The sequence below is a fragment of the Diadema setosum genome, chromosome 3 (genome assembly GCF_964275005.1).
Source record: "Diadema setosum chromosome 3, eeDiaSeto1, whole genome shotgun sequence".
NCBI classification, from domain to species: domain Eukaryota; kingdom Metazoa; phylum Echinodermata; class Echinoidea; order Diadematoida; family Diadematidae; genus Diadema; species Diadema setosum.
This window is the reverse complement of record NC_092687.1, coordinates 1,378,635-1,405,672: the sequence shown is the minus strand read 5'-3', so window position 1 is coordinate 1,405,672 and position 27,038 is coordinate 1,378,635. Positions and strand designations below refer to the sequence as shown.

At 36.6% G+C, this 27,038-nt stretch overlaps 1 protein-coding gene across 1 annotated transcript in view; it reads right to left on the bottom strand.

Moving 5' to 3' along the window:
- Positions 1–22,464, bottom strand: part of LOC140226646 (uncharacterized) — a 35,726-nt gene extending 13,262 nt beyond the window's left edge. Inside the window, exons 1-5 of the mRNA XM_072307088.1 lie at positions 22,126–22,464; positions 10,718–10,954; positions 8,806–8,912; positions 7,941–8,032; positions 4,974–5,003 (exon numbers count right to left, since the gene is read on the bottom strand). Of these exons, the coding sequence (XP_072163189.1) occupies positions 4,974–5,003; positions 7,941–8,032; positions 8,806–8,912; positions 10,718–10,954; positions 22,126–22,464 (805 nt within the window). The remainder of the gene's footprint in view (positions 1–4,973; positions 5,004–7,940; positions 8,033–8,805; positions 8,913–10,717; positions 10,955–22,125) is intronic.
- Positions 22,465–27,038: the final 4,574 nt, after the last annotated feature.

Below are 27,038 nucleotides of genomic sequence, written 5' to 3'. Positions count from 1 at the left end.
TACAAATCAAAGCAAATCAAATCAAATCAAATCAAATCAATCTATCAAATAGCACAAAAGGAACTGTTCGAGTGCCATCTACGGCCATTTCCTGATCACTCTCATAATAATGAAGTCGACTTCTGTAACTTCACAAAGCAACTAAAACAAATTCTGTCGTATACAATTGTCGCATAGGCGACTCCAAAGATTGAAAAAAAAAAATGACAGCGTAAATTATCAACAGTTACATGCCTATCATAGTCGTCCAGTCAGCATTAGATAATATGATCATTTTGAAAATGTTAATGATCGAAATGAAATAAATGTGGGCCTTGGTAATATAATTAATTATATGAACAATTACAATGATGACAACAAGGTACAACAATCAGTGTGATGGTATTCGTGTAAATTTTGGTTATTTCCACATTAGTTTTGACAACGCAGTTACACGGCCCGATACACTACATCGCGTATTTCACTTTTGGTGACAGACTTGATAATAGGTACAATGCTGAATTAGAACGATATCCATATCTTTATCTTATTTCACATTTCCAACGGAAACACAAAGATATACAAAGATATTGTATACTGAAAATCAGTGCACGAATAAACACCAACATTACAATGTACAATTGTGATTGTGCATCACAAAACGAACAAAAAGTCGCACTCCTTGATTTTACATGAGAACTCGAAAAAAAAAGTGATATGGGTCAATCGAGTCAATCTTAAGTTTTTCATGTTTTCTGAAAGAATTATCCTTCTACATTATTCTTTAGTTTGGGATCATAACATGAATAGAAAAGTGCGTTTTCAGCACTTTTTCTACAACCCTTTTTTGTGGAGAAAAGCATAATCAGGTATGTCTCAGAGTCCCCTTTTCATTTCTTGAAATCTTTTACACACTCCTCACTTTCATGTCTAATAATTTTTGAAAGGATAACTCTACTGCTTTGAAAGTTTGCGTTAATCATGGACAGATGTGTTCATAGAACATGCTCAATTTCAGTTTAATTTGATAATCCCTTCATTGTTGTTGCTCCGGTGGTTTACTTCTTGTGTTTTGTCCATTTGATTGCACGGCTAGCACGGACAGGTAAAGATTAATCGCTTGAATAGACCCCGTACTTCAAAGCCTTTTTTCTCAGTTCACACTTTTCCAGCATTTGTGCTTTCTTTCCAGTATTTAGATAGGTATGGGGAGTCCATTTGAAATGAGTTATACATCATTTTAAAGCTTAGAGTGTGCTCTTTAAGAATCTGCCCTTAACTGAAAATCCATGTCTGGCGACTTTTTGTTGGTTTTGTGGTGCAGGGTCACAATTAAAGAACGTTTGCAAAAATACGAAAATGATGAAAATCGATAGAGAAGGCTTTACAAAAGCAATGGTTTTAGAGTAAATATCTGTCTCCCACACATGATAATACATATTTCATGATTGATTTATCATTACACATAGAAAAGTGGATTAACAACAACAACAACAACAACAAATAACAACCACAACAACAAACAACCAAAACAACAACAAAAACAACAACAACAACTGCAACAAGAACAACAACAGAAAGTACATGATTCCTGGACTTTCAGACTAAAAGGAGTGAAATGAAAACAAATTTCACTAAATTGATAATTAGGTAGCTTTTTTCCGTCTCTTGTATTTTCTTTCTTTCTGAACCTCACATGAAGTCATCATATTCAATGTTATTTCCTGTTCCTTTCCCCCTTTGTTCTGTCGAAGCACACTTTGGTTTGTTAGAAACTAAAAGACATTCACGTGCTACAAATATCTTACAATATATCATCGTTGTATTCTTGCAACTATGCATTACAACAAATAAACCTAAAATGACCTTGTATCACTACAAACCCTGTTGCAAATACCAGTAGCAACCCGGATCAGAATGTTTGCCCAATCCCTGCGTTGGTCTTACAAACATGTTTAAGCCTTGATCATGATCTAAGAATAAGCGTTATTGTTTGTTTAATCCAAGTTTATCCCATACAGATTCACTGAAAAGCAAATTGTCATTCGCATAACTAATTTTAAAGAGGGTAAAGATCAGGGTTTCCCTTTGTTCTGTCTGTCTTCTTTGTTCTGTCTGTCTTCTTTTTTTGTTGTCACGTTTCGAAATGGTCATTTTGCGTTGCCACAACGACGACATAAACAGTGCTAGCAGTCTTACTTCCATAACATTGCTCAGGTACGAATTCGATAAACCCTGCCAGTGCTAGGGACTTTGGACAGTGTGTACAATGCTATGAGACTTTCTATGCAATCATCACTCAAAGCACACAAAAGGTTAAACAAACGGTGAATACAAAAGAGGAAGAACGCGAGGAAGGGAATTGAGATTAATTTAAGGGATTAAATAGTTTCGGTTGAGATGGTAACTCCGATTTAAACTTTTTGTGAGATATAATTATACAACATTTGATGAAATATCAAAGAGCATATCATTCTAAGGGAAATTGAAAGTTTATTCATTTTATTTAGAATCGGTTTCGTAATTGCTGACATATATGAACAAGAATTTTGAAAAGTGGTCCTAATAAAATGTGTCAATTATTGTTGTTTGCCGTGTTCAATCAACATTTTCTTTTTTTTACATTAGTTTGGTCATTAAAAAAAGTGAGATTATATTTTGTTCTTGTCAAATGGAAATAACATTGTTCTTGAACTTAAAGATAACGCGAGAAAGAGAGTTATTCTTGTTTGCGTGTGTGTGTGTGTGCGTGCGTGTGTATGAGAAAGGAGACGGCACACCATGGCGATCAATACTGAAATTTTGTGATCTGGAATTTTATAGAAGAGAGAGAGAGAGAGAGAGAGGGGGGAGAGAATGAATCAGTGGAGCAAAAGACAAAAATATCTTATTGAAATAGAAATGAAAGAGAGATAATATAGATATAGAAGATATTTGTTCGAGAAACAAGATTGTATAGGCCATGGCGATATTGTTATCTACCTTTTGTGATATGGGTTTCGGTGTATGTGACATGGATCGATATGAAGATAGAGAGAGGGGTGGGGGAGAGGAGCACGGATTATGAAAGTCATTATGAAAGCCTCAGATCAAATTAGACCAAATTGTTTGTTTTCTTTTCACATTTCATCTCTAATATTCAATAGCGAAGAAAAAGTCACAATAGAGCAAATCAGTCAGCCTTTACGCCACACTGTGTCTGCACGGATGACGAGGCATAAAAATCGAAAAGGAACAATGTATTGTTTTCTTGCATGACAGATCATAAGATGAGGTGTCAGTCTTCCTTTACTCCTCTTCCCAGAGGCAACAGAGCCTAACATGTTTCTTTGAGCCGAGTACTTCAGGAGAGTTTCCTTTGATGTGTTGCTTGAGTATAATTAGCAAAATTCCTTGTCATAATCGTGTATTCGTTGGTTGAGAATGAAGAATGATAAGAGCGTTAATGTGCCTCGAACACTATGACTTTTGTGGGAACTTTGCGCCCTTGTTATTCTCAGCCGACGTATTGATGATGTTCCAAAGTATGAAAGCTGAATTGTATATCACCTAATGATTACATTTGTTTCTCTAGTCTCTGGACAAGTTTCGAAATAAGTCTTTACTGCATTTCCTTCTTTTTAGCTATCTTGTTTTATTTGTATCGATTGCTTTATTTATTTATGATAATTTACAAATTGATTTTACTTTTGATAATTTTGATAGTTATATTCATAATAGCATGGTCTTGTTTGATTTCCAAATAAAACACAAAAGAAAAAAATGCTTACATCTAAAATGTTCAACTTGTTCAAACTGACTGAATGACTTACAATCAGAGAAGGCTGAAAGAAAATGAGTGTTGGATAAAGTAGATTATAAATAAATATAGGTGTCAAATAAGATCGCGTTCCACCTTCCAGTATGCTGTTTATCTTCATTTGTTTTTATTTTGTGTCTTGATTTCTTTATTACAACTTCATTGTCAAACTATGTAAGGACAGACAAGTGATAAGGTTGATGTTTCTTTTTTCCCTTTCCTCCGAAGTTACCATGAATAGTAAGATAAAGTAAATATTCATTTCTATTGCCTCATGACGCCACTAGATGTGTTGTTGTCAGATAGCCCAATCTCGCTCTCGGTCAAATATAATGTAATGTGTCTTTGAACACTTGTTGTTCATGATTGCCGACCATAGTTAGGTGCTTTTGAAAAACCTTGGCAGCATTCATCTTACATAAATTTACTTAGTTCCCTGCTTTCTACAAATCCTCATGTCTTTTTAAAGTGAATTCTTGAGAGTGAATAAATCGTGCGACGATGACGCACCTCAAAACTATGATATTTTTCAGCTACAGCGATGTTTCTCGGTTGACAGGCTATCGAAACGTTACAGCAGCCGCAGCGTTGATTGCGCTTTAAAAAAAAAATGCATTTTCTCTCGTCAATGATAAAACAACCATAGGTCCATGAAATGAGGTGATTTTTCGCCCCATTCGCCAAGCAGTGACCGAGCAGTGAAAACAAACAGAAAATAAACAAATCCACTATTAGATCAGCTGCAACATTCCAAGATGAATATGCGAAACTGTAACCAATGGGCATGAAGGTTGGAACGAACCAAATCGAATGGAATTTCAGTTTGCATAAGGTATCATCTATTTGTGATTGTCATTAATTTCTGTTGCGTGAGTTTATTTTATTTTTTTGTTGTTGTTAATATAAAATCTATATAAAGCGGTGTTCATGCAAAGTTAGTCCTGGAGATGCGGGAAGTAGATTAAAGCCTTCACAAATACCAAATTTGTTTGTCCTTAATTGACCAACTTTGGAAATGCTGGGTACAAGTTTGTAACTAAAAATGCCATCCTACATTGAAGAGCACTTGCACTTGATGCACTTCTTTGTGGAATACTCTTCCTCTAGAAATTGCACTTTAAATGTACTCTGAATGTGATTTAAGCAGAATTAAGAGATTGATATGAAAAGAAAAATATGTTAAATTGCAACTCACCACACTCTTCGTTGTGTTCTGAACACAGTCCTGCAAAGGAAGGAAATGATTTAATTTCGTGAGTTACAATTGCCATAGGTATCGAACGTATATTTCTTCAATATTCAATCACACACACACAACATACACACAGACACACACGCACACACTCACACATTGTATACATAATCCACGTCTTCCATGTCATTGGACTTTCATGTATTATGTAACATGAGTATGCATGTGGAGGAGTGTATATTCCTGGTGAAGTATGCGACTCACGGGGAACGCTTCACGAGTAACCTTGAACTATTATCAGAGACGAACCAAAATGATAAAATGCTAATGGTTTAATTTTAAAGTACTTTCATGCATTTCTTGCACAAGTACGCATTTTCATTTCACACAATGACCTAGTTGGGTGCACACCCACGAGTCGTACAGCCCGCGAATCATACAGCCAACGAGTTATAAAGTCCAGGAGTTATACAGCCCACGAGTCACAAAGCCCTCGAGTTCTACAACCCACGAGTTCTACAGTCCACGAGTTACCAGCCCATGCGTCATACAGCCCACAAGTTCTACAGCCCATGAATCTCGACTCTACGCAGACAAGGCCCACGAGACCGACGCATCAAGCCCCGTGTTGTCTCTGTCGAACTTGTGGGCTGGTTTGACCTATCCAGCTATTCAAAGTGTTGAACTCTTGGGCTGTATGACTCTCGGGCCGTATGACCCATGAACCTTTTTTTTTTTTTCAATGTCGAATTGGTGGGCTGTATGATCGACTTGTGGATGTCGGTCACGTGGGATGACCCCCCACCCCCCCCCCACCCTTAAACTAATGTAACTTTCAGAAAAACAGAATCGGAAACGATCTAATCAAAATCGTGCATATAACAAGAAAGTAATGGGATATTACAGTTTCAATTCGAAAGCATTCATTTATTATTATCATCAGATATTTTCTGATGGTATACACATTTCAATTCTCGTCTGTTCTAGCACATATGAAAAATACACTTATTTATACTGGCCCAACGTATTGGAATTTTCTGAATAATGACATAAGAAATTCACCTTCTATATTTTCATTTAAAAGGAGATTAAAGTTGTTTCTATTGCAATGTTATATTCCTACAGAAGTGAATCAGCCTGATGGCTCATTTTAATTTTTTCCGAAGAATTTTGATTACCAATAATATACTCTCACATATTTTCTCGTCCCCGTTGTCCTGAGACTCTTACTGAGTAGATTCAATTCTACTTGTAGTACCTCCGCATCTATTTCTCTCTATTTTTCCATATTTATGTATCCCTTCCTCGCATCCCAATATTTTTTCGACATAGTTCTGTCGAGGATCGCTGGATCTGTTTTTCCTTTCTGTCCGCTGTATTGTCTTCCTATTATGTCAACCTTGTCTCGTTCTGTCTTGTATTGAAGTCCCCTTTCATAAATTTTGTCGTCTCAGTCTCGTTTAATGTTCATTCGCCTGTGTATGTGTGTCTGTCCGTTACTCTGTCTTCTTATTGGGTTTCCAGACCTTTTTTTTTAATCTGACTTTATTCCCGATCTTTTTTCCCCTTTTTGCATCAGTTCATTTTCTATTGACATTCTGTACCTGAGGGGTCCACATTCTACAAGCATTGCCTTTTTAGTGGGTCCCTCCATTTTTCGATATTTTGTGTAATGTTATATCGTCTATATCACTTCAGTCAATTTTCATTATGTATACAACATTATTTGTTACCCCAAGGTTCCACAATTATGTTCTCTTTTCAATTTTACTTTGTTTTGATTATGTAACCTTATTCTCTGTTACCAATGAAAGTGAAATGTTTATGTTCTTTTCGAAAAATGAAATAAAGTTTGAATTGAATTGAATTGAAATATAGTGGTATCATGCTTTTGTTGAATAATATAGCAACTACTTTCCCCCTAAAAGTCAACATTATTAAACTAATACAAGACTACAGTAATTTAATGTGAAGGATACAAAAAAAAAATCTAAACCCAAAGCGTGGATTCACCTTTTACAAACTCTGTCAAACCAAGCCAAATATATAGCGAAACAAGCTTGATGAAGTATGGTGCAAAAATAGCTTTATAACGTTTGAACATTTATAACGTTCTTCATAACAATTATGATTAGATACTGTAATACCTCCAGCACCAACGTCGATAAATAAGGAAGGTGAAACAGCAGATTGTCATTGCTATAATACTTGATTTTTTGTTTTTCCAATATTAGCTCACAACAACGGGATAAATGACAAGAATTACGATACTGGTCTAGCCGATACCGGTTTGGCTGATGCCAGTTTACCGCCCGGTACACCCGACTCACAATAATCATGAAGAAGTATCCACATTAAAGGGATGATACAGTTTCGGTTGAGATGGTTTCCGACTTTTTTCGCTGATAATTCTTTTTAGATAATTAAAAACATCTGATGAAATAATTATGAAAGAGCATTAGAGGAATTCAAATCTAAATCAAATGGTTTTTGATATGACCGAAATATCCAAAATAAAGCGATCCTAGTAATAGGTGGGACCCACGTTTTATAAGAATCGCTTTGATTTCCTTTCTTTTTGGATATATCAGCCATTTCAAAACCGATTTTCATACATCTACTTTAAATTCCCCTTAGGATTGCATGCTCTTTGAATTTAATGGAGTGGTTTCTGAGTATCTCTCAAGTAGTTAAAAGCTGAATCGTCACTTCAACCAATGCCATACCATCCCTTTAAATACACTGACAACATCCTAACACCAATTAACATCAGACTCACGATACAATCAGCAGTCATCATAAAGACTTAATCACATTTTTACACCAACTGTACAGCAGTGGATTTCATAACACCGGTGTGCAATAATACATCCACACGGAGAAGCAAACCGGTGTATAATATAGCTAGACGGCTTTAACACCCGATCCAACACTAAGTAACGCAGTTGAAACGACCATCTGTATACTTACTGCATTGGTTTTCGTAACACTGGCCAACACCAGAGTCGCACTGCGTGCATGGGCTGCCCGACAGATAGGGTTTGGTCCCGACGTAGTTCCCCCTGAGTAGTGTATTTGAAAAGAAAAGTATTTAGTGCACATATCATTTGATTATGTTTTAATAGTTCAGTGTCCCTTATCAAAATAACATACTGGTACGTTCACTCAATTCATTTCATCACATTTCATCAACACAGCCACGTTCCACAAAAAAAAAAACATGTATAAGAGTCGTACGTGTACATTATGTATTATTATATGTGTATAAATATGTGTGTGTATGTGTGTGTGTGTGTGTCTGTCTGTGTGTATTAGTATAAAAGCGTTAATAGGTGGAATTTGCGTCTGAAAACGAGGTATCTTCGAAAGGGAATTCGTTCCAAAACGATGTATTTCGAAGAGAGAGAGAGAGATAGAGAGAGGGAGAGATGGGTCCATCATGGATAAAGGGAACGTCGTACTACTATATAAGGTATGATAATATTATTTGAAATCCATATCAACTACTAAACGTATTCCACATGGATAAGCATCCATACTTGTTTGTAAACATTGTTTTAGATTGTTTCACAGCGTAGACTGCTGTTTGAGGGTCATGGCAGTTCTCCCATTGAAATACCAATAAACTACCTATGAATTTGCTCGTCCTGCCAAATCAATCACCATTGAACAATCGAGAGTTAATTTATAGTTTAGGGACGCTAGCTTTGTCCACTTTTTCAACAGCGTTTCAATAGAATTAAGAAAGATAAAAAATCACTTAATGTTTCTGTACCTGGCAGTATAGGAACGTACATAAATAATGCTAATTCCTGTTTTATTTGTCAAAACTCACGCAGGTCCGTAATTGCATGTGATGATATAAGCGTTGGACCAGCCGTTTGAAACGGTCGAACACAAGTGAATTCCGCAACCTACGGCCTCCGTGTTAGCCCAGACGACCTGCGGTGAGACAAAAAAAGCAAAGGAAAACCTGATCGACAAGTCTAATGACATAGATTCTCCTCTCAAGCCTTTCTCTCCATTACCAAAGCCTTTGATTCGGTCCAAAGACATTAATTCATATCATTTGCTACTCAGAAGGTTCGTTACTCCGAAACGCACAATTTCCGTCTACATTAATATAGCTACTTGTTCGTAAATCCAAAAATGTATAAAAGGGTTCGTTAATCTGAACACTTTATATGGTGTTGTTTCGAAGATTCGTTTGATTATTTGTAATCCGAAAATGAAATAAGGTTCATTAATCATCAAAATTAATAAAACGACAAGAGACAGTGTGATGTAAAAGATACCTTCGAAATTACGAACTTTACTAAACTTTTCTTCATTTTTGGATTAACAAACCTTCAGAGAGAGAAAAAAAAAAACGAACCCTATTTCACTTTCGGATTGACAAACCTTCGGAATAAAGAACCTTCGAAATAACGAACCTTCGGAATAACGAACCTTCTGATCAACGAAATGGTACCGCGTAGCCATACGCCAGGGCTTTGGTTAACGATGACGACCAAAAATAGGCAGAGCGGTTTATGAGTAATATCTAGTTTAACTTAGCATCACATGAGTGAATACAATCGGCTCCGTAAACGACACATCGATATTTTATATCTCTTTCTCGTTTTTGTCTCAGCCCCATTTAGCTCTTTATCTTCTATTCATATTTGGGGTGCACGTCACGACTTTGACACCCACGAATCATACAGCCCACAGTCATAGAGTCCATGATTCATACAGCCCATGAGTTTAATACTAAGCAAACAAGGCCCACTCGGCTGAGCTGCCGCGTCGCACGTAAATTTTTCGAAAGCGCTTTTAATGGACAACGTACTGATGGACACGGACATTCCAAGGGGGTGTTTCATCAACGTTTGTCGGCGCCGACAACTTGAATCACCATAGTAACAGTCAGTGACCAGAGCATCTCAGCCAATCAGAACCAAGGATTTTGCCGAAATTGGTCAGCGCCGACAACTGTCGGTGCTGACTAGCGTTGATGAAACACCCCCTGGTTGGTTGCTTTCTGTGTCACAGATTTTACTGTGTCCTCAATCGAAAGCTCCCTACTGACGCATTAAGCCCCATGTTGTAATGTCGAAATTGTGGGATGTTTTTGCCTAGTGTCGAACTCATGGGCTGTAATATGACTCGAGGGCTATATGATTCATGGACCTTTTTTGCAATGCCGAACTCGAGGGCCGTATGACTCGTCAGTGTTGGTCTCGTGGGATGACCCCATAATTTGTCTATATGCCTTTCCTACATCGTATAGGGTACAACACGATTCACGAAGGTTTGTTACGCCCCTAACCATGAACATCGGGCAAAAACAAAACGTGACGGGTGCTGGTTGACCATTGTTAACTAGAAGCAATCCTGTATGAATAAGGATTCCAGTCATGGCTGAACCACCATATTCTCTTCTTAGCTTCAGACGTAAACTTTAGTTGAAATAACATCTTAAATTCTTGTCATGGGTTTGTCCGATTTCTGACTAACTGTGCGATTTCACTGGTCGCTGCCCCTATAGTACAGGTGATTCTCTTTATAACGAAATCCTCGGGACCTGACATTTTCTTTTGTTATATCGAAATCTCTTTATAGCCGAAGAGTAATATGTATACAGATTTGATGTATAGATGATTATTTCGGGAGCTGAATTTTTACTCCGTGTAACGATAATTTTGTATTAGCCGTGTCCGTTATAAAGGGAGGGCACTGTGGTATAATACCACACGCCAACCAACCTGGGTGTAATGACCACAGACTTTTCCAGCATCACAGCTGTTCGTATCGTAGTCGTAGTCATGGACCTCGTTGTACCAGGACTGCGTTGCACTAGCTCCCGACGGCGACGAGGTAGTGCCAAGCCAGAGGTTCTGGCCCACCGAAGAGTAGGGGGAGATGTTATCGGGGTTACCGTGTTCCCACAAACACTTTTCCGACCACTCCTGAGCCATCGCGGCTAGATCGTCATCCCAGTGCTTTGCGGCGTAGAGTATAATAAAAATAATTATAGTTATCATATATACCTTGTTCAATTTTATGATCTCGTGTCTAGTTTTTTTTATTGCAATTGATTGACAAACTGCCCTTTATCGACGTAAATAAACACTGATTTCTCCAGTGTTTTAGTAATAGCCATGAAAAATAAAAACCCACTCGACGCAAGGATTATAAATTTGAATAAAGTTAATACACAATACCTGCTGCTATAAGGAATAAGAATCATTATTGGCTATCAGGCGGATTCGTTGACACATATCTAGCAAGCAGGGAGTCGTTGGTTTGCAGGGGGGGGGGGATCAAGGAATTCCGTAGAAAAAAAAAAGGGGGGGGGGGGCAAACAATATTTCTGGCGCTACTTCCGGGTTTCATCTCATTTTATTTCTTTTGTTTTAACAACAAATAAAGAGGGGGATCCTCCTCTAGTTTGAGTCAGAGTATGTACGACCATGATTTTTATCATGGCTATACTACTTATCGATGTTTGTTCACGTCGATGAGGGACAATCATTTGTTTTTATCATAATTATCATGAAAGTGAAGACAATTATAACAGTAACAGTGAAGATGGGAAAGAGTAAGCAAACTTTAGTCGGGGATCGAAATGATATTATATTGTAAGTATAATGACAATTAGATAATCAAAATACTTATTATTATTATCATGAAAGTGAAAAACAACTACAACAATAACAGGGAAGACGAGAGTTCTGCTGTAAGTCAAACTTACAATATAGAAAGAATGATGTATCATAATTTATGATAACAATTTCAATAACAAGGAAACATACACTGTGGTAATGCATTTACGTACACTAATTGATAAAACAGCAATAATGCATTAGTAATAACGAAAATAACGGTGACGGTCATACTAATAACAATACAAAGAACATCGGCTGTAATAATTATGATGTATACAGAATAATAATGATGCAAATATGGGCGAGGAAAAAATCCCCAGTGGCTTTAACGATAAGAGTGTCCTTTTTGTTTTAAAATTGAATGTATTTAGTTCGGTTATAGACTCATATTTTTGAAAATTTCTACAGTAATGTACATTACTCGTATGCCTTGGAGAAAGTGTATTAATTTTTCTTTGTCTTATCATGCTATGTAAATTGGTTTTTACATTGTAATATCATTTTGCTTTTCAACATCGAGTACTCACTTGATTAAGACTTAAAGACAGCCAATCCCTTTTGCATGCAAATTTTTGAAAAATTGGTGAGAACACTTAGGTATTAAAGAAAACACCATTGGAATCCTCCTGTAAATTTTGAACTCAAGAGGGTCTTTATTTGTTTAATTAAATTGACCGTTAAGATTTGAATAATTTTTGCGTACTACGCAAAAATTACAAATCTAAATACTAGTCTAGTTTTACAGACCTGTGTGATGCACTTAGTTGTACATGTCGTTCATGTAAGTGGTGTGTTGTTATTTGCCATTGATAACAAAGTAAGAGAAGCTAGTGAATTCTTCTTTTCTGACAGCTTTAACATGCACATCTGTTGTTCGAAGTATAAGTATCATATTACAACCACAGGGGATTAATGTATGCAGCTGTGCCTAGTACACAGAATACGTTTGGTGCATTATTTTGAATTTTAACGGCTAACAACCTTCAAATATCACAGAAATGTTACAAATTTACAATAGACTTGTCATTCTGGTGGAATATATCACGTTCTGTGCTATTTGGGAAGGAATGCAAAAGGGAAGGGCCATCTTTAAGTTACATTGAGATTTCGTGTTGGCGTTATTAGTACGCAACTAAAACGGAACTGAACTGAGCTCGATTAATGGATAAAGAGTAGGCAAACAACTTTAGTTAAATTCAGACATGAAATACTGATAAGGCGCGGTCAGACTGGCAAAAGATCGAGAAGTTTAAAGGTACTACCTCACATTTGCAAACCCACGAAAATCAAAACTGCATAAAACAGGTCCAATATGACTTCATGTACAAGTTATAACAGTAACATACCTCACCTGTTGCTCTTTGTCTATACCATTCGATGAAAGAGAGAAAATCATCGTTTTAAAATCAATTTTCAAACCGGGTCAACCCGACCCAAAATCGAATGACGAGCGCGGGCTATGATAGCTACGTACTAACTGCGACCAGCCCCAACGTGCAGCGTTGGGGCTGTGCCGTTTTCGCATTCAGATCGAGGAGTTGTACAAAACGGGTGCCGTTTCGGCGCTATATTTCCTTAATTTTTCAACAAAAACTACTAGGAATACTTTCATGTGTCGATTAAACCTAAATGATTAATTTCGGCGACTGTTTGATGCATTTCATTGCTTATGATGCAGAAAATGTTGTCTTTTAATGCGAATATGTTCAGATCACCGATGCTCACTGAAACTCACAATCACTTGCACAGGCGCACAGCATGCATGCAGTGCAGTGCATTGAGAGTATGCGTAATGCGTACTAATTGATATAGCAGCAAGTCTCTCCACTGTTGCACTAGGGCAGGCCGCTTATTACTCCTAAAAAATGTAGAAAATTTTGCAGTTTCTAGATAAATGGGTGAGAAAAACCAAGTCGAAAAGGTAATGTATTAATTGTCACTGTGTTTATGATAGAAATTTAGCCGTGCTTTATTTGTGAAGTCACCGTGAATGTGGCAGTGATTTTTGCTCCCGCTCAGATGCGAGGTAGCCGCCAGGACCGCGCCTTGCGGCGCGGTCTCCGGGGCTAGCTACTACTAGTAGTACGTACATGTAACTTACACAATATGTATCGCATGCAAGTAGTACGTGCGTGGACCGGAGCTAGCGAGCGTTATACGCATGCATACGGTGCATTTTCATTTATTTTTTATGAAAGTAATGGACTAATTGGAACGAAATTTTGCACAGGTGTTACTGCAATCATACCCAAACTCCATGCTAACTATTGCTGCAGGTTTACAAATGTGGGCTAGTACCTTTAAGATGGCGAAGTTTGGGCCATTGGTGCGCGCGCAAGTAAGAGTGCGCCGTCCGATGGCTAGTGATTGTGACGTAACAACGCGCATCTGCACATGACAATGACCTCGCGCTTCGGAGGCACCGCTCACAGACAGATCGAGAAGTTTCGCGGGAAGTTTCGCAGGAAGCTTGCGGTCACACTCAGGCTGGCAAAACTTCGACATCTTAAAGATCGCGATCTTAAACTTCTCAATCTTTTGCCTGTCTGACCGCGCCTATTGATGGCTTTGAATGGTCAAAAGTTTTCAACTATAATGTAGAGAGACCTCACCATCCACCCTCATTATACTGATTGTGATTACAAGTCGTTATTCGGAAGGTTCTTTATTCCCCAGGTTCGTTAATCTGAAAACGAATAAGGTTCGTAATTCTGAAGGTAATAATTAACATCACAAGTTGTTGCGACCTCGTCATTGTTTTATGAAATCAGTCAAACTTGAAAAAATTCACTTCAGTTTTTAAGAAATTTTGTGCAGTTCTTATTGACAGAAAAATTTTGCCAATGATTTAATGTCTTTTTAAACATGTTTTTTTTTTAATACATGATAATATCTCATTTCATTCTGTTGATAGCTCCGATTGCAAGACTTCAATAATAATTAAAATGATTCAAATTTATCAAATTCAATAGCCTCATACACCAAGAGTTGTCTCCTAACGGCTAGAAGTCCCTTCAACATCCAGGCTCCTGCAATGTTTTCATTTTTATTTAACCTTTCGGGTCATGATATCTTCTTTAAAAAATCCATTGTCAAGGGATCTTCGCACCTGGTAGATATTCGAACTGAGAATGTGCAGATTGAGCGTTCAGAGCCTAATTCACCACACCATCGTGTTTTCACTGTCAGTGTGAGAATCGATTTGACAAGACTCGACATTAGCGGTGGTACGGTGGCCCGGGACAACCAGAAATAGAACTCGACTACTTTTTTTTTTTTTCTTATAGAACTTATATGTTTTGGTGGTCCGATCGGGTGATCGAAATATTTGATGGTGTACGATGTGTTTTTATGTGTTTTCTCATCCAGGGAAAATGGGAGAATAGCTTTCGGCTCAGAGCTTGACAACTGCACCCATTTCAGCTAGCGCCGGACAGTGCAGGGTTGCCAGATGGCAGCTAGTCTCAAGGCCAAACTCAGTCTATTTTACGTTCAGAATCAGCCATTTCATTTTTTTTTTTAATCCACATTTAGTTATGGAAGCAGGTATACTGGAACGTTGAATTTACTATTTCATGAATATATGGCGTCATGGAAATCATGTTTATGCCCCATCGAATTTATTATTGAATAATTATATCAGACTTTATACTAGCAATGCTTGTGTATTTTTTTCAGTGTCACACTATAGGCCTACATGGTGTTTGAAGTCCCTCACTATCCCTGTCAATTTTCGCATAATCATCAAGTTTTAAAATCATTGATGTTTTATCAAATATTTCATTCTTAATGTTTTTTTATTTCTTACCTCTTTGGTACAACGCTATATGCTCTAGAAGCACTTCATCATAATACAGCTGGCAACTTTCACATAATCGTTTATTATATATCCTTTGAATGTTTTACTGCTTGTATTTTATTTATTTTCCTAATATTCAGGAGCGCCAAAATCATTGTTGGGCCACCAAAGTCAAAACTGGATGATTTTGATTGCCCAAACTTGACAACAAACAAGTACGATGAATGAGGTCAAAGAGATGAGTCAACACAGTCTTATACCCTTTGATCCAATGCTTGTTCAATGGCGTCACTAATAGAAAGACATTGAACGGATATGCCAAACTTGAACTCTCCCACAGATATAGGAAGACAACGCAAATTCATATCTCGTTGAACATTGTTGAAAATGACCAGCCCATAGCCCCTCTCTCATACGGAAGATAATACGAAATGTGTTTGGTGATGGTAATTATTTCTGCTACCCCTATTGAAAACAAATAAGTGGTAGATAATGGAAAAGGCCAGGAGAAATTGCACAAATATTGCTGAAATAACAATACAAAAATGTATTACTTGACATTGACTTTACTGGACTCATATCTGACGTAATTAATCTATACTAAAGAGCTATTCTTGAGGTTTATACCACATAAATTTGTAGGAATTAATCTGAAAAGTAATACAATCGACTTTCCATGGGGTACAATAAAGATGATTTCAGAACCTAAAGCTAAGATTATTTACTCTTTTGTACAAAATGTTACAGTTCAAAATGAATCTTCAGATTGCTAAGAAAGATGGCGGCATCGAAAACCGATCATCGCAAAGGCACAAATGCACCTGCGGAATTTCTTTTTTGAAACCATAGAAATCTGACAGCTGTTTTGATAATTGTAGGCAGTTGGAACTCCAATTGAAGAGTTTGTTCGCAAAAAACCGATAAGTCCATATTTGTCAAATGGAGATATTTGCGATTAAAGGTCAAGAAAAATAAAGAGAATGATAAGAAAATGTTTGCTTCTTTTGACCATAACTTCAAAAAATTTACCTTTATATATGTAGTGACCAATATATCATTTAAAAGGTATTATTTTGTACTTTATGACAGAGACCGTACTTCAGAATCTTCAAAAATGGACTTATCGGTTTTTGCTAACAAAACATCCAACTCTTCAACATCCTTGGTTTGAAACAGAGCGTCAACTTCGAATATTGACTTTTCTCACCCAAGATTCCTATAATATTCTTTTGACAGATTGTGGATTTAAGCACTGAAAGGCTAAACCATTATTGATACAACGCACGCTCCGTTACCGTGAAACTATGTGCGTCATGGAAAATGTGTGCACGCAACGTGGATTTTTATAATAATACTAGTCCCGTGAGCTGTGTCCAAAGAGCTTATAATGAGCAGTGAGAAATATCGCCTGGGATGTTTGTGCGTGTGTGCGTGTGTGCTTGTGTGTGTATGTGTGTGTGAATGAGTGTGTGTGTGTGTGTTTGTTTAAATCATGGCTCTGCACCGCTGGAGCATTATGCTGCAGCAGTTTACCTTCCTCTTGTTCTCTATCGATTTTTTTTTCTTTCCGTTCCTACTACCCAATTATTTTCAAGGCAATTTTGTTGCTGCTGAGCAACCGCCAAAAACAGCTTTCATCTTCACAGTAGCTGCAAGTTAAGAATGTACAATTAATCGCCATGATCGACAATGTTGGAAATGATGATGATGATGGCGATAAAAACAGTGACACTAAGCGAAAAAGAAATGACAAGAACATAAACGCAAAACCAGAGGAGCGAGAATGTAGCGCTTGGTTGCTCTACAGCGTCAAAATGATTCTATACGATGTATTAACAGTGATAATAAAAAGCAAATATGGGCCATCGCGTCCGTAATGAAATGAAAGACGTATTATTTTGATGTATAGTTGAAAAGATGTCACGGATCTTCTTATTCGTATCTATGGTAATAGATGCTGATCATCAACACTAATTCTAATACCTTAAATTAACGAGCTTCTAAAGACCGGCTATATATATGTAAACATTGATGGTATGGACTATGCATTAAATCATTATGTTTTATATCAACCGCATTTAGATGAACTTACCTATAGTCTTATGTTTGTGATTATGTTCCTCTCCCATGTTTTTAGTGTTTTATGTACAACGACATGAAGAAAAAGAATTTCTGATTGATGGGCTATAAAGATGAAACTGAATTGATATGAATTGAACTACTATATCCGATGAATAATTGCCAATCAAATCAAATAATATCATATCCCGTGCTTAACGCTGTGTGAATGAAGGCAGACGTGCAATTAGGACAACATTGAGCAATCAACGGTGTTATCTTTCCTTTTTTTTTCCGTCTTGAGAAAAATGGGTATTATTTCGTCTCACAGAGAATTGTATTTGCATATACATGGATGAGTTATTTTCTTAAAGTTGCATGTTATTGTCACTGAATTGTAATACAGTTAGATATCTATTATTCCTGCTAAACATCCTCTGCTATAGTCTTCCCACTTCAATCCATAAAGGGAATTCACCCCAAATAATTCTATACATGTGGAATGGAATTTTAAGTAGAACGCATCAGTGACAGTTTGAGAAAAAAAAAACAAACAAACAAACACGGACAATCCGTTCAAAAGTCATTAACTTTTGAAATTTTAGTGACGCCAACGTCGTGAAACAAGCGATTTATATCGTGGTTCATAAATGAAGAGTTTGCTCGCAAAAACCGATAAGTCCATATTTTCCAAATGGAGATATTTGCGATTAAAGGTCAAGAAAAATAAAGTGAATAATAAGAACATTTTTGCTTCTTTTGACCATAACTTCAAAAATGTACTTCTATATGTATTGGCCAATATATCTTTTAAAAGGTATTATTTTGTACTATAAGACAGAGACCGTACTTCAAAATCTTCAAAAATGGACTTGTCGGTTTTTGCGAACAAACTCTTCAAATTTTGATGTCATAATCTGTACTAGTCTTCTTATCAGGCGGTCTCGTCACCAAAATTTCAAAATTTAATAATTTTGAACGGACTGTCCGTGTCTGTTTTTTTTTTCTAAAACTTTTTCTGATCACCCCAAATAATTCTATGCATGTGGCATGAGCGACATTTTAGGTAGAACACATCAGTGAAAGTTTGAGGAAAAAAACAAACAAACATGGACAATCTGTTCAAAAGTTATTAACTTTTGAAATTTTGGTGACGAGACCGCCTGATAAGAAGACAAGTAAAGATTATGGCATCAATATTTATGAACTACGATACAAATCGCTTGCTTCATGACCTTGGCGTTTTTCATGCCGAATTTTCATGAGAATGTACCGACTTTATTAGATTTAATCTAATCTTCATAACCTTATCATTAAAGTGCTCTGTACCTCATAAAATGAATTTCCCTATAGCGTACTATTAAAATAATGCTTATCTATTTCTGCTTTAAACTTAGTATTGGAGAGAAGGATTTAAGCCGCCTTACTATCTTTTTTTTCCCCTCCCTTGCTAACTATTGATAACTTTCCTATCAGACCGTGCAAGAGGGCGCCCGACTACATGCCGGTGAGCGTGGTTGCCAAGGTAACGTGTAAACTTAGCCTTGTAACAACATGTGATAATGTTCACAGCAAACTGGCTGATAACTTGCAATCATTTTGTGCCCCAATACGCAAAAATAATAATCCAGACATTCTGCCTCTATAATCATATAGTTCTCGCTTTGAATTAAATACGGCGAGATGACAATACAAGTCACAGACACGTCATTTAATGCTGACGAATCGTGCGATCACTTTGATGAATCAAATCAAGCGTCACGCACAAAAATCGTTATTCCATTTTAGAATATGGGCATTGACAATGGAGAGGTGATGGATGGTATATTGAATGTATCTAATACAGCTACCATTAAAAGAGAATACAGAATTCTCACCCGTGCTCCATCCCATCAAGCCTAAGAGACAGACTGATGGGAACAATATGAGAGAGAGAGACAGAATGAGAGAGAGAGAGAGAGAGAGAGAGAGAGAGGCGGAAAGAGAGAGGGGGAGAGAGAGACTAAAGGGGCAGAAAGAGAGCTAAGAGTGGGAGACGGAGAGAGAATGCAATAAACCTATTTCTAGGCTTCTGGTTTGTATACAAACAAAGGACTTCCTAACATAAAAAAGGCTTTGATGATGATAATCATCATTATTATTTATGCACATGTGTTCATGTCTGAGAGCCCAGCTGGATATTAAAAATGGGAGGGAATACTATTAACAAGCAAAAGGTACAAGCAAACATGATTTGAAGCGACTAGCCTCGTGCGAGCCCTAAGATAAGATGGTGAATATAATACACAACATCAGAACAGTCAGTGGTACAAAAACAATTATTATTCTTACATTGTACAACCAAGTTATTGAAGAATCACTTCTCTTCTTGATTTCAGTTCATTTCATATATCTGCTACAACATGGCAAATGATTCAGCCAACATGGCTGTTTTCTTCCTCATGTCCGCGCATCATGAGGTGACAAAAATGACATGTTATAAAGAAACATCATGTGCAGGTCCATGAAAGTTTAGAATACACAACATAGAGGATATCGGGTGAAACAAAGTCTTATAATGATTATGATGATGATGATAATGATGAAACTGCACTTGTATGTACCATTTACCTGTATAGGACACATTATAATCATCTGTAAGATATATCTGTTCTTCGACGTATAGTATCCGAATCAACATTAAACCACTCTGAGTGAAAGTATAATATAATTATGCTTGTGTTGGTCTCTTAGTACTGCCCTTGTATACCTTCTAAGTCGACATTTCACAAGCCGAAAAATTGCTTAAGTTGAAGCAGAATTCACCTCGGATGGATAAAACTTATAGTGTAAGTAAAACATATTTAAAGTATTCACAGCTCATGTTCACGCAGACACTTCACATTTTGCACAATGCACTGCTGCATTTTTTTCTCTCCCCCTTTTTTCCCCCTCATCATTATTATATAGATTATTCTTATTATGTCGTATTGTTTAGACAATCATTTTTGAGGCCATTGTCCTCGTCAAGTGTTTGCTTATGATGATGGTCTCCTGTATTTCTGTTAACTTGTCTTTGAATGACAGATACACGGGATCCTATGTTTGCATAAATATTTGTATAAAATAACGCCTGCTTGTTTTCATTTTGCACCGTGTTAAAACACTTATTGGCTATTTGAATAATTATTTATCTGTTTTAACTTTCCGATTCAAATCATACTCTGCTCAATTAGTTGTTCGTTCAATACTGACTTTGTACTTCTATGTCTGAAAAATAAATTCAGAAATAAAATCAAATAAAATCGATTAAAAAAAAGATCACGTAAGTCGAATGATTTTTCTCTGGTCGCTTTGAATCTTAATTTGACGAGATTGGCAGTATTAACGTCTAATGATGTGAAGTGGATCACATATGCGTCATGGGTTCGAGCTACCGTGTGAATATACCTGCCCAAGAGGTTTACCCACTTTTGTCCATCTTAATCTAGAATCGTCTGGACTATGCTACTGTAACATTACGGATATAGCAGGATGTCTTCAGGCGAACTTAACTTGTCTTGAAGAAAGAGCATAGGTAAACATCATTGATTTTCTCTTTTCTTTTCATCTGCATCCTCTAAAATCTTCTCCCTCCCTTTCTTTTTCTTCTCCGTCATTTTTATGTTACTATAATTGTGCTAACATTTTCTCATTGTTGTTGAACCTTTCAAGAATACGAGATCAATTCGTAACAAAATCAAACGAGATATTGAAATATTCCAAATGCTGTAACTACTCAGAATTAGTAAAAAAAAAACAACAAAAAAAAAAAACAAAAAAAAACATAGATATAGGTAAGTATGTTATATAGGTTGTGACCGTGCATCACAAAACGAACAAAAAGTCGCAACCCTTGATTTTACGTGAGGACTCAAAAAAGATGAAACGGGTCAACAAACTCAATATTAATTTTTTTCATATTTTCTGAAAGAACTACCCTTCTTCTTCATTATTCTTAACTTTGGGATCACAAAATGTATGTGAAAGTGCATTTTCAGCATTTTTTCTACCACCTTTTTTGTAGAGTAGTGAGATTAGGTACGTATATCTTAGAGGCAACTTTCATTTCTTGATAGCCACTTGCACACTCTTCACTTACAGGTCTGATAACTTTTGGAGGGATAACGTTACTGCTTTGAAAGTTGGCAGTATTCATGGACAGAATGTGTTAAAAAAGCATGCCTAATTTCAATTTAATTTGATAATCCCTTCATTGTTGTTGCTCCAGTGGTTTACATCCAGGACCTGTTTTTTGTCCCATTCATCAAACAGCTGGCACGGCTTGGTAAAGATTACACGCTTGAATAGACAGATAGATCCTGTACTTCAGAGCCTCTTTTCTCGGTTCACATTCTCCAGAGTGTGTGCATTCTTTCCAATATTTAGATAGGTTAGGAAAGTCCATTTCAATTGAGCTATATATCATTTTAAAGCTTAGAGTCTGCTCTTTCAGAATCTGCCCTTAGCTAAAAATCTACGTCTGGCGACTTTTTGTTTGTTTTGTGGTGCAGGGTCACATATATAATATATACATAATTATATTATATAGACATGAATACATCAAAAATAAATAACAAACACACATAACTAAACAAAGAGATAACAAATAAGTACAATATTATGTTACCATGTATTTCATGTTGGATGCTTCTGGGGAAACTTGGCTTCGGAGTTCATTATGTTTGTTTAGGATCGCCTCGATCTCGTCGGCGTCGAAGGATGTCGACCTCTTCACTCGGCGATGTCGATTGTCGTCCATGTCGTTCTCAACTGAACGTCTGAGGGAGTGGGCGGGGTGGTGATCACGCCCGTCAAAAATGACCTGGACCTGTTCTGTGATGTATAGGGCCGGACCCAGAGTGAACGTTCCCGGGTCTGGTTTCCCCGCCGGAGCACCGGGACCGAGTTCGGCGTCTACCGACCTACTCGCGATTAGGGCGACACACCAAACCAAAGCCACAATCATGATGTTAACACCCTATCTCAGCGTCAAGTCAACTTTCCAAACTTTTGAAGGGAAAGGGTTATGAACAATTTCCTCTCCCCTTCACAACAGAAATGCTCTGTCGGGTTTAAGACCCGTTCCTCGAGAGAGTTGGTTTACAAATCTGATCACTTTGCGAAAATGACGGTTTACGTATTTCTCAAGAGTCTACTCCTCGTGAAATTGGCTCCAGACAGTATTTCAAAGACATTTAATAACACAGCGAACAAACAACCCGATTGAAAACTTTCCAGACCGTGCAGAGCCTAAACCTTGTCTATTGACAGAACCACGGAGCTTCCTTTGTGGAGACGAAGAAACTACCGATCGGCGAGCCGTAATCAGTCCTCGTCATTGTGATGTCACAATGAGAGTATTGATGAGCTGCGATTGGCTTCGGGGCTTCAAGTAAAGTCGGTCGATTATAGGCTATTATGCTGAATAAATTATGACGTAAGCATAGAGGACGAATATCTAAACAGTGTGAGATAGTGGGGGGGGGGGGGGTAAACGGGGGAGGGGGACGGGGAATCGGAAAGGTAAGAAGAACTAGTAATGCATAGCGAGATAATCTCATAGCCACGTGAATTCCATCACAATATTTACGTATCAATATAGATCACTAATTTCTCACTGATAGTCTCGAGTCACACAGAATCAATAAGGACAATAATGGACGACTGAAAAGAATCTGATTCTTACAACGCATTCACTCGATCAATTACGACATTATAAGGACGTCACCAAAAAAAAAAAAAAAAAAAAAAAAAAAAGGTCGAGTCGGCAGCGTGTATTCCTAGGAAGGACAACAGTCTACGGTTCGACACCCGGAAAGACCGCTAACAACATGAACGATGCTTCAATAGCGCTTCCACGCCGTCACCTAGGTGCTCCTTTAAAGACATTATTTACCATTTGCAGTTCAAGCAAAGTCCCAATTTAAGTGCTTCAAAATAGTTCCAAAATGTGAGTTAAGGGTAGAAACAACCCATGCAAAAATGTAAATTGGAATAATGAATGCAAAATATTGTTAGATATACAAAATGTCAACGATAGCTATAATAATTCTAGACTAAACTGTCTACAGTTACGGTTTAGTGATAAAAATCGAGATATCTCCTTATAGTTTAGGCTTTATTGCGATCTTTTTTTAACCCGTTGAGGACGGTTTGATTTTGTTACAACACGCATTTCCCATAGACACCTGCCCGAGTATACTCGGGACTCGTCCTCAACGGGTAGGATTTTTGTGATACAATTGACTTACATATATTATATCAAATATGATAACGCTAACATTTTTTGAACAACAATATAAAGTAAATAATATGAAAAAAATTCCACAAAACTTCACTTTTCCAGCATTATGAAAGAGCACGTCACTAACCGCTTTCTGAAAGCAGGAAGAATATATAGTATTAAGTTGATAGAACGTGTAATTTTCATGAAAAATGATTCTTTTTTATTTTATATTGTTGTCCACATACGTCAGTAACTTCTGGTAGTCTCCTCATCCAGCAGTTCCAACATCAAAACTTTAAATATTCATAACTTTTGATTTAATTTATTTCCACATCCAATCAGATACGAATTGAATACAAATTTCAAAAGTACAAAGACAAAGAATAGCCAGTGCAGTGAAATAAATCGATAACAGTACACATACTCATGAGTGATTGCATTTAGCAGTATACATACATACATACACAAAAACATAAAATATAATATATAGTATTTTTCAGTAAATAACAGAGATAATTGAATGCAGGAGACCGCCATGGTAAGCGATTAAGCTTGAAATGGACGGGGGCCTCATAAAAGAACTATCCAACGACACAACTCTCTTGGAAGAAAGTGATCAGGTGGGTGCAGTGCAGTTGCAGGTGTGAATGCAAAATGCAGTTGAAGGAAGGAAATACAGATTGAAAAAAAAATATTCATTCATCATAAGTAGGCCTATTTGTTATCTTAATGAGTGGGGAGAATATGAATGTATCAAATACCGTTTTAGTGAAGCTTTCAAAGAATAAATAGTTGAGCAAGAATTTATGTTGTCCGGGAGATTATTCCAAGTGTCCGGACACGAATGTCTGATAGATTTATGTGTCACTAATAATTTGGGATTCAAAAGATGGAAATTTCTACATATACGAGTAGGGTACGAATGGACAGAAGTATTAAACCTAAATAATCATTGAACGATGATGAAAGTTGGTCATCAATATATTTAAACATAATTACTGTTTCTTGAATGAAATTCAAATAAAAAACCTTTAATGTTTTAAGTTCAAAAAATTAATAAAGAATCAATATGAGCCCGGAAATGCTATCCAGTACAAATACGTTTTGAAAATAGAATTTATTTTGGTAGAGCCGCAATATTCCCCATACAATATTACAATAACTTAAATATGGGAGAATTAAGGAATTATATTCTAAAAATAAAGTTGAACGAGGGAGGAAAAACTTCAGCTGGAAATGATCCCTATATTTTTAGAAATAAAAACGTTGTTTTAGAAATAAAGACGTTGTAACATGATGCAAATGCTCATTCCAAGTCAAAGTTTCGTCTATAAATACTCCCAAAAATTTTGAAGCGTTCTTTTCTAATGGGATATCATCAATGTTAATATGTATCAGCGTATCTGTATTATGATAATGAAGTTTAAAATGAATAAAATGAGTATTTTTTTATATTCAGAGAAAGCTTATTAGACTTAAACCAATTTGATACTTTTGCATCGATTGTTCGATTTTCCTCAAATTCTTACTGATGTGTTCTACTAATGTTGCTGCTTTAACTAATTCCACATTTCTATGGGGTTTTGGTTTCCTTTAAAGAGGGTCACAAAATAATCACTGTGTAGCCCCCATTACTTTCCCAAACACACCGTGTTTGACTGTTTTATCATTGAGAAGCCATCCTTTAATTGTCATGGTAAATGGTCCCACATGGTCAAAAACGTGCATGGTGTAACTATCTATACAGGCCTTACTTTGAAGTTTTTGAGACCTTTCCGTTCTGTGGGTACTTCGTCATGTATTCGTGCATGCACTCTAGAACGCTTTCCATTCATCATCATCATCATCATCTTCTTCTTCTTCTTCTCCTTCTTCTTCTTTTTCCTCTTCCTCTTATTATTATTATTACCATCATCATCGTCATCATTGCTATTACTATTATTTTCAATATCATTTTATCCCTACGATAGCGTTATTGCAATAAAATCACATCTGTAATGTACATGAACTGTACATGCAAAGAGATGCACGTATCGTGTACACTCATACTTGTGTATGAATTAGAGAGAAGGCGTAATAATGCGCATTTTGCTGAATATGCATACGTGTAAAGCTCATTGAGGCAACAGAAAGACGTAGGCCCTATGGTACAGCATGGCTATAATTTTGCTACAGATGTAAACGAAATAGATAAACTAAAGATAACATTTCACATCACACATGCAATAATTAGAAGAAGTTCTACAACGGTTGAGTGTCTTTTTTTTTTTATATTATCTGGTTATTCGCAATAGATGAGCAGAGCCTCAAAGCAAAGATCTCTTTCTAAATGACTATGTATAATCCGCTCTGAATAAAGAAATAACCTCAACGTAAATATAAAGAGTGCAGACACCAGCATTGACTATTGTAATTTGCGAAACAATTCAAGTGTTTGCATTATAGAGTCTGTGTGTGTGTGTGTGTGTATGTGTGTGTGTTTCATATCAATGTGTAGAAAATATTGTTTGCGTAGGTAGGTTCAAAAGTAACCATTGTTTTGTGTTGCGTCATTCGCATTTGAGTGAAAACCTTCAGGCGGAATGCAATTTATCAAACTATAGGTTTTGCTCAAATTGAAATTAAATGATCCGTATCAAGAGACATTATAAATACTGCTCTGTAGGCCTAATCACGAATTGTCAACACTGACATTTGAGTGACCACGGATTGGAAGCCTGGGTCACTCCAAAATTGACAAACACAAAAGTTGACGTGATTAACACATTCCCTCCAGAGGGATGTTATATGTATAGTTTTCGTCGAGATGGGGATTCAGATTTTAAGTTTTTGCGCGATAATCAGAAACCACATGAAATACAATTCTGAGAGGAATGAAATATATATTTGACGAAATCGGTTTTAAATGGCTGAGATATATACCCCCCCCCCCAAAAAAAAAGAGAAAAACTGGTTTATGAGTACCACTTTCCTTTACATTTCATTTTCATAGTAGATTTTGTTTTGTATTTTTGTCCTTATTTTTTTTTTTTTACAAAACACATCATGCTAATGAAAAAAAAAACATTAATATGATAATATTATGTATATATATATATTTTTTTCTAAATATGTCTAAATATATTAGAAATATAATTACAAAATAATAGACTCTCAAGCAAAATATGCATCATAATTACTTAGTCTAATGTTGAAAATGGGGTGAAAGCTAACAACCAGACATTGTAATGTACATTCCCCATAAAGCAATTGCCGCAGTCATTGATATCATCATGATCATTTTTTAAAAATATTTATGAAAGCAAATGGAATTC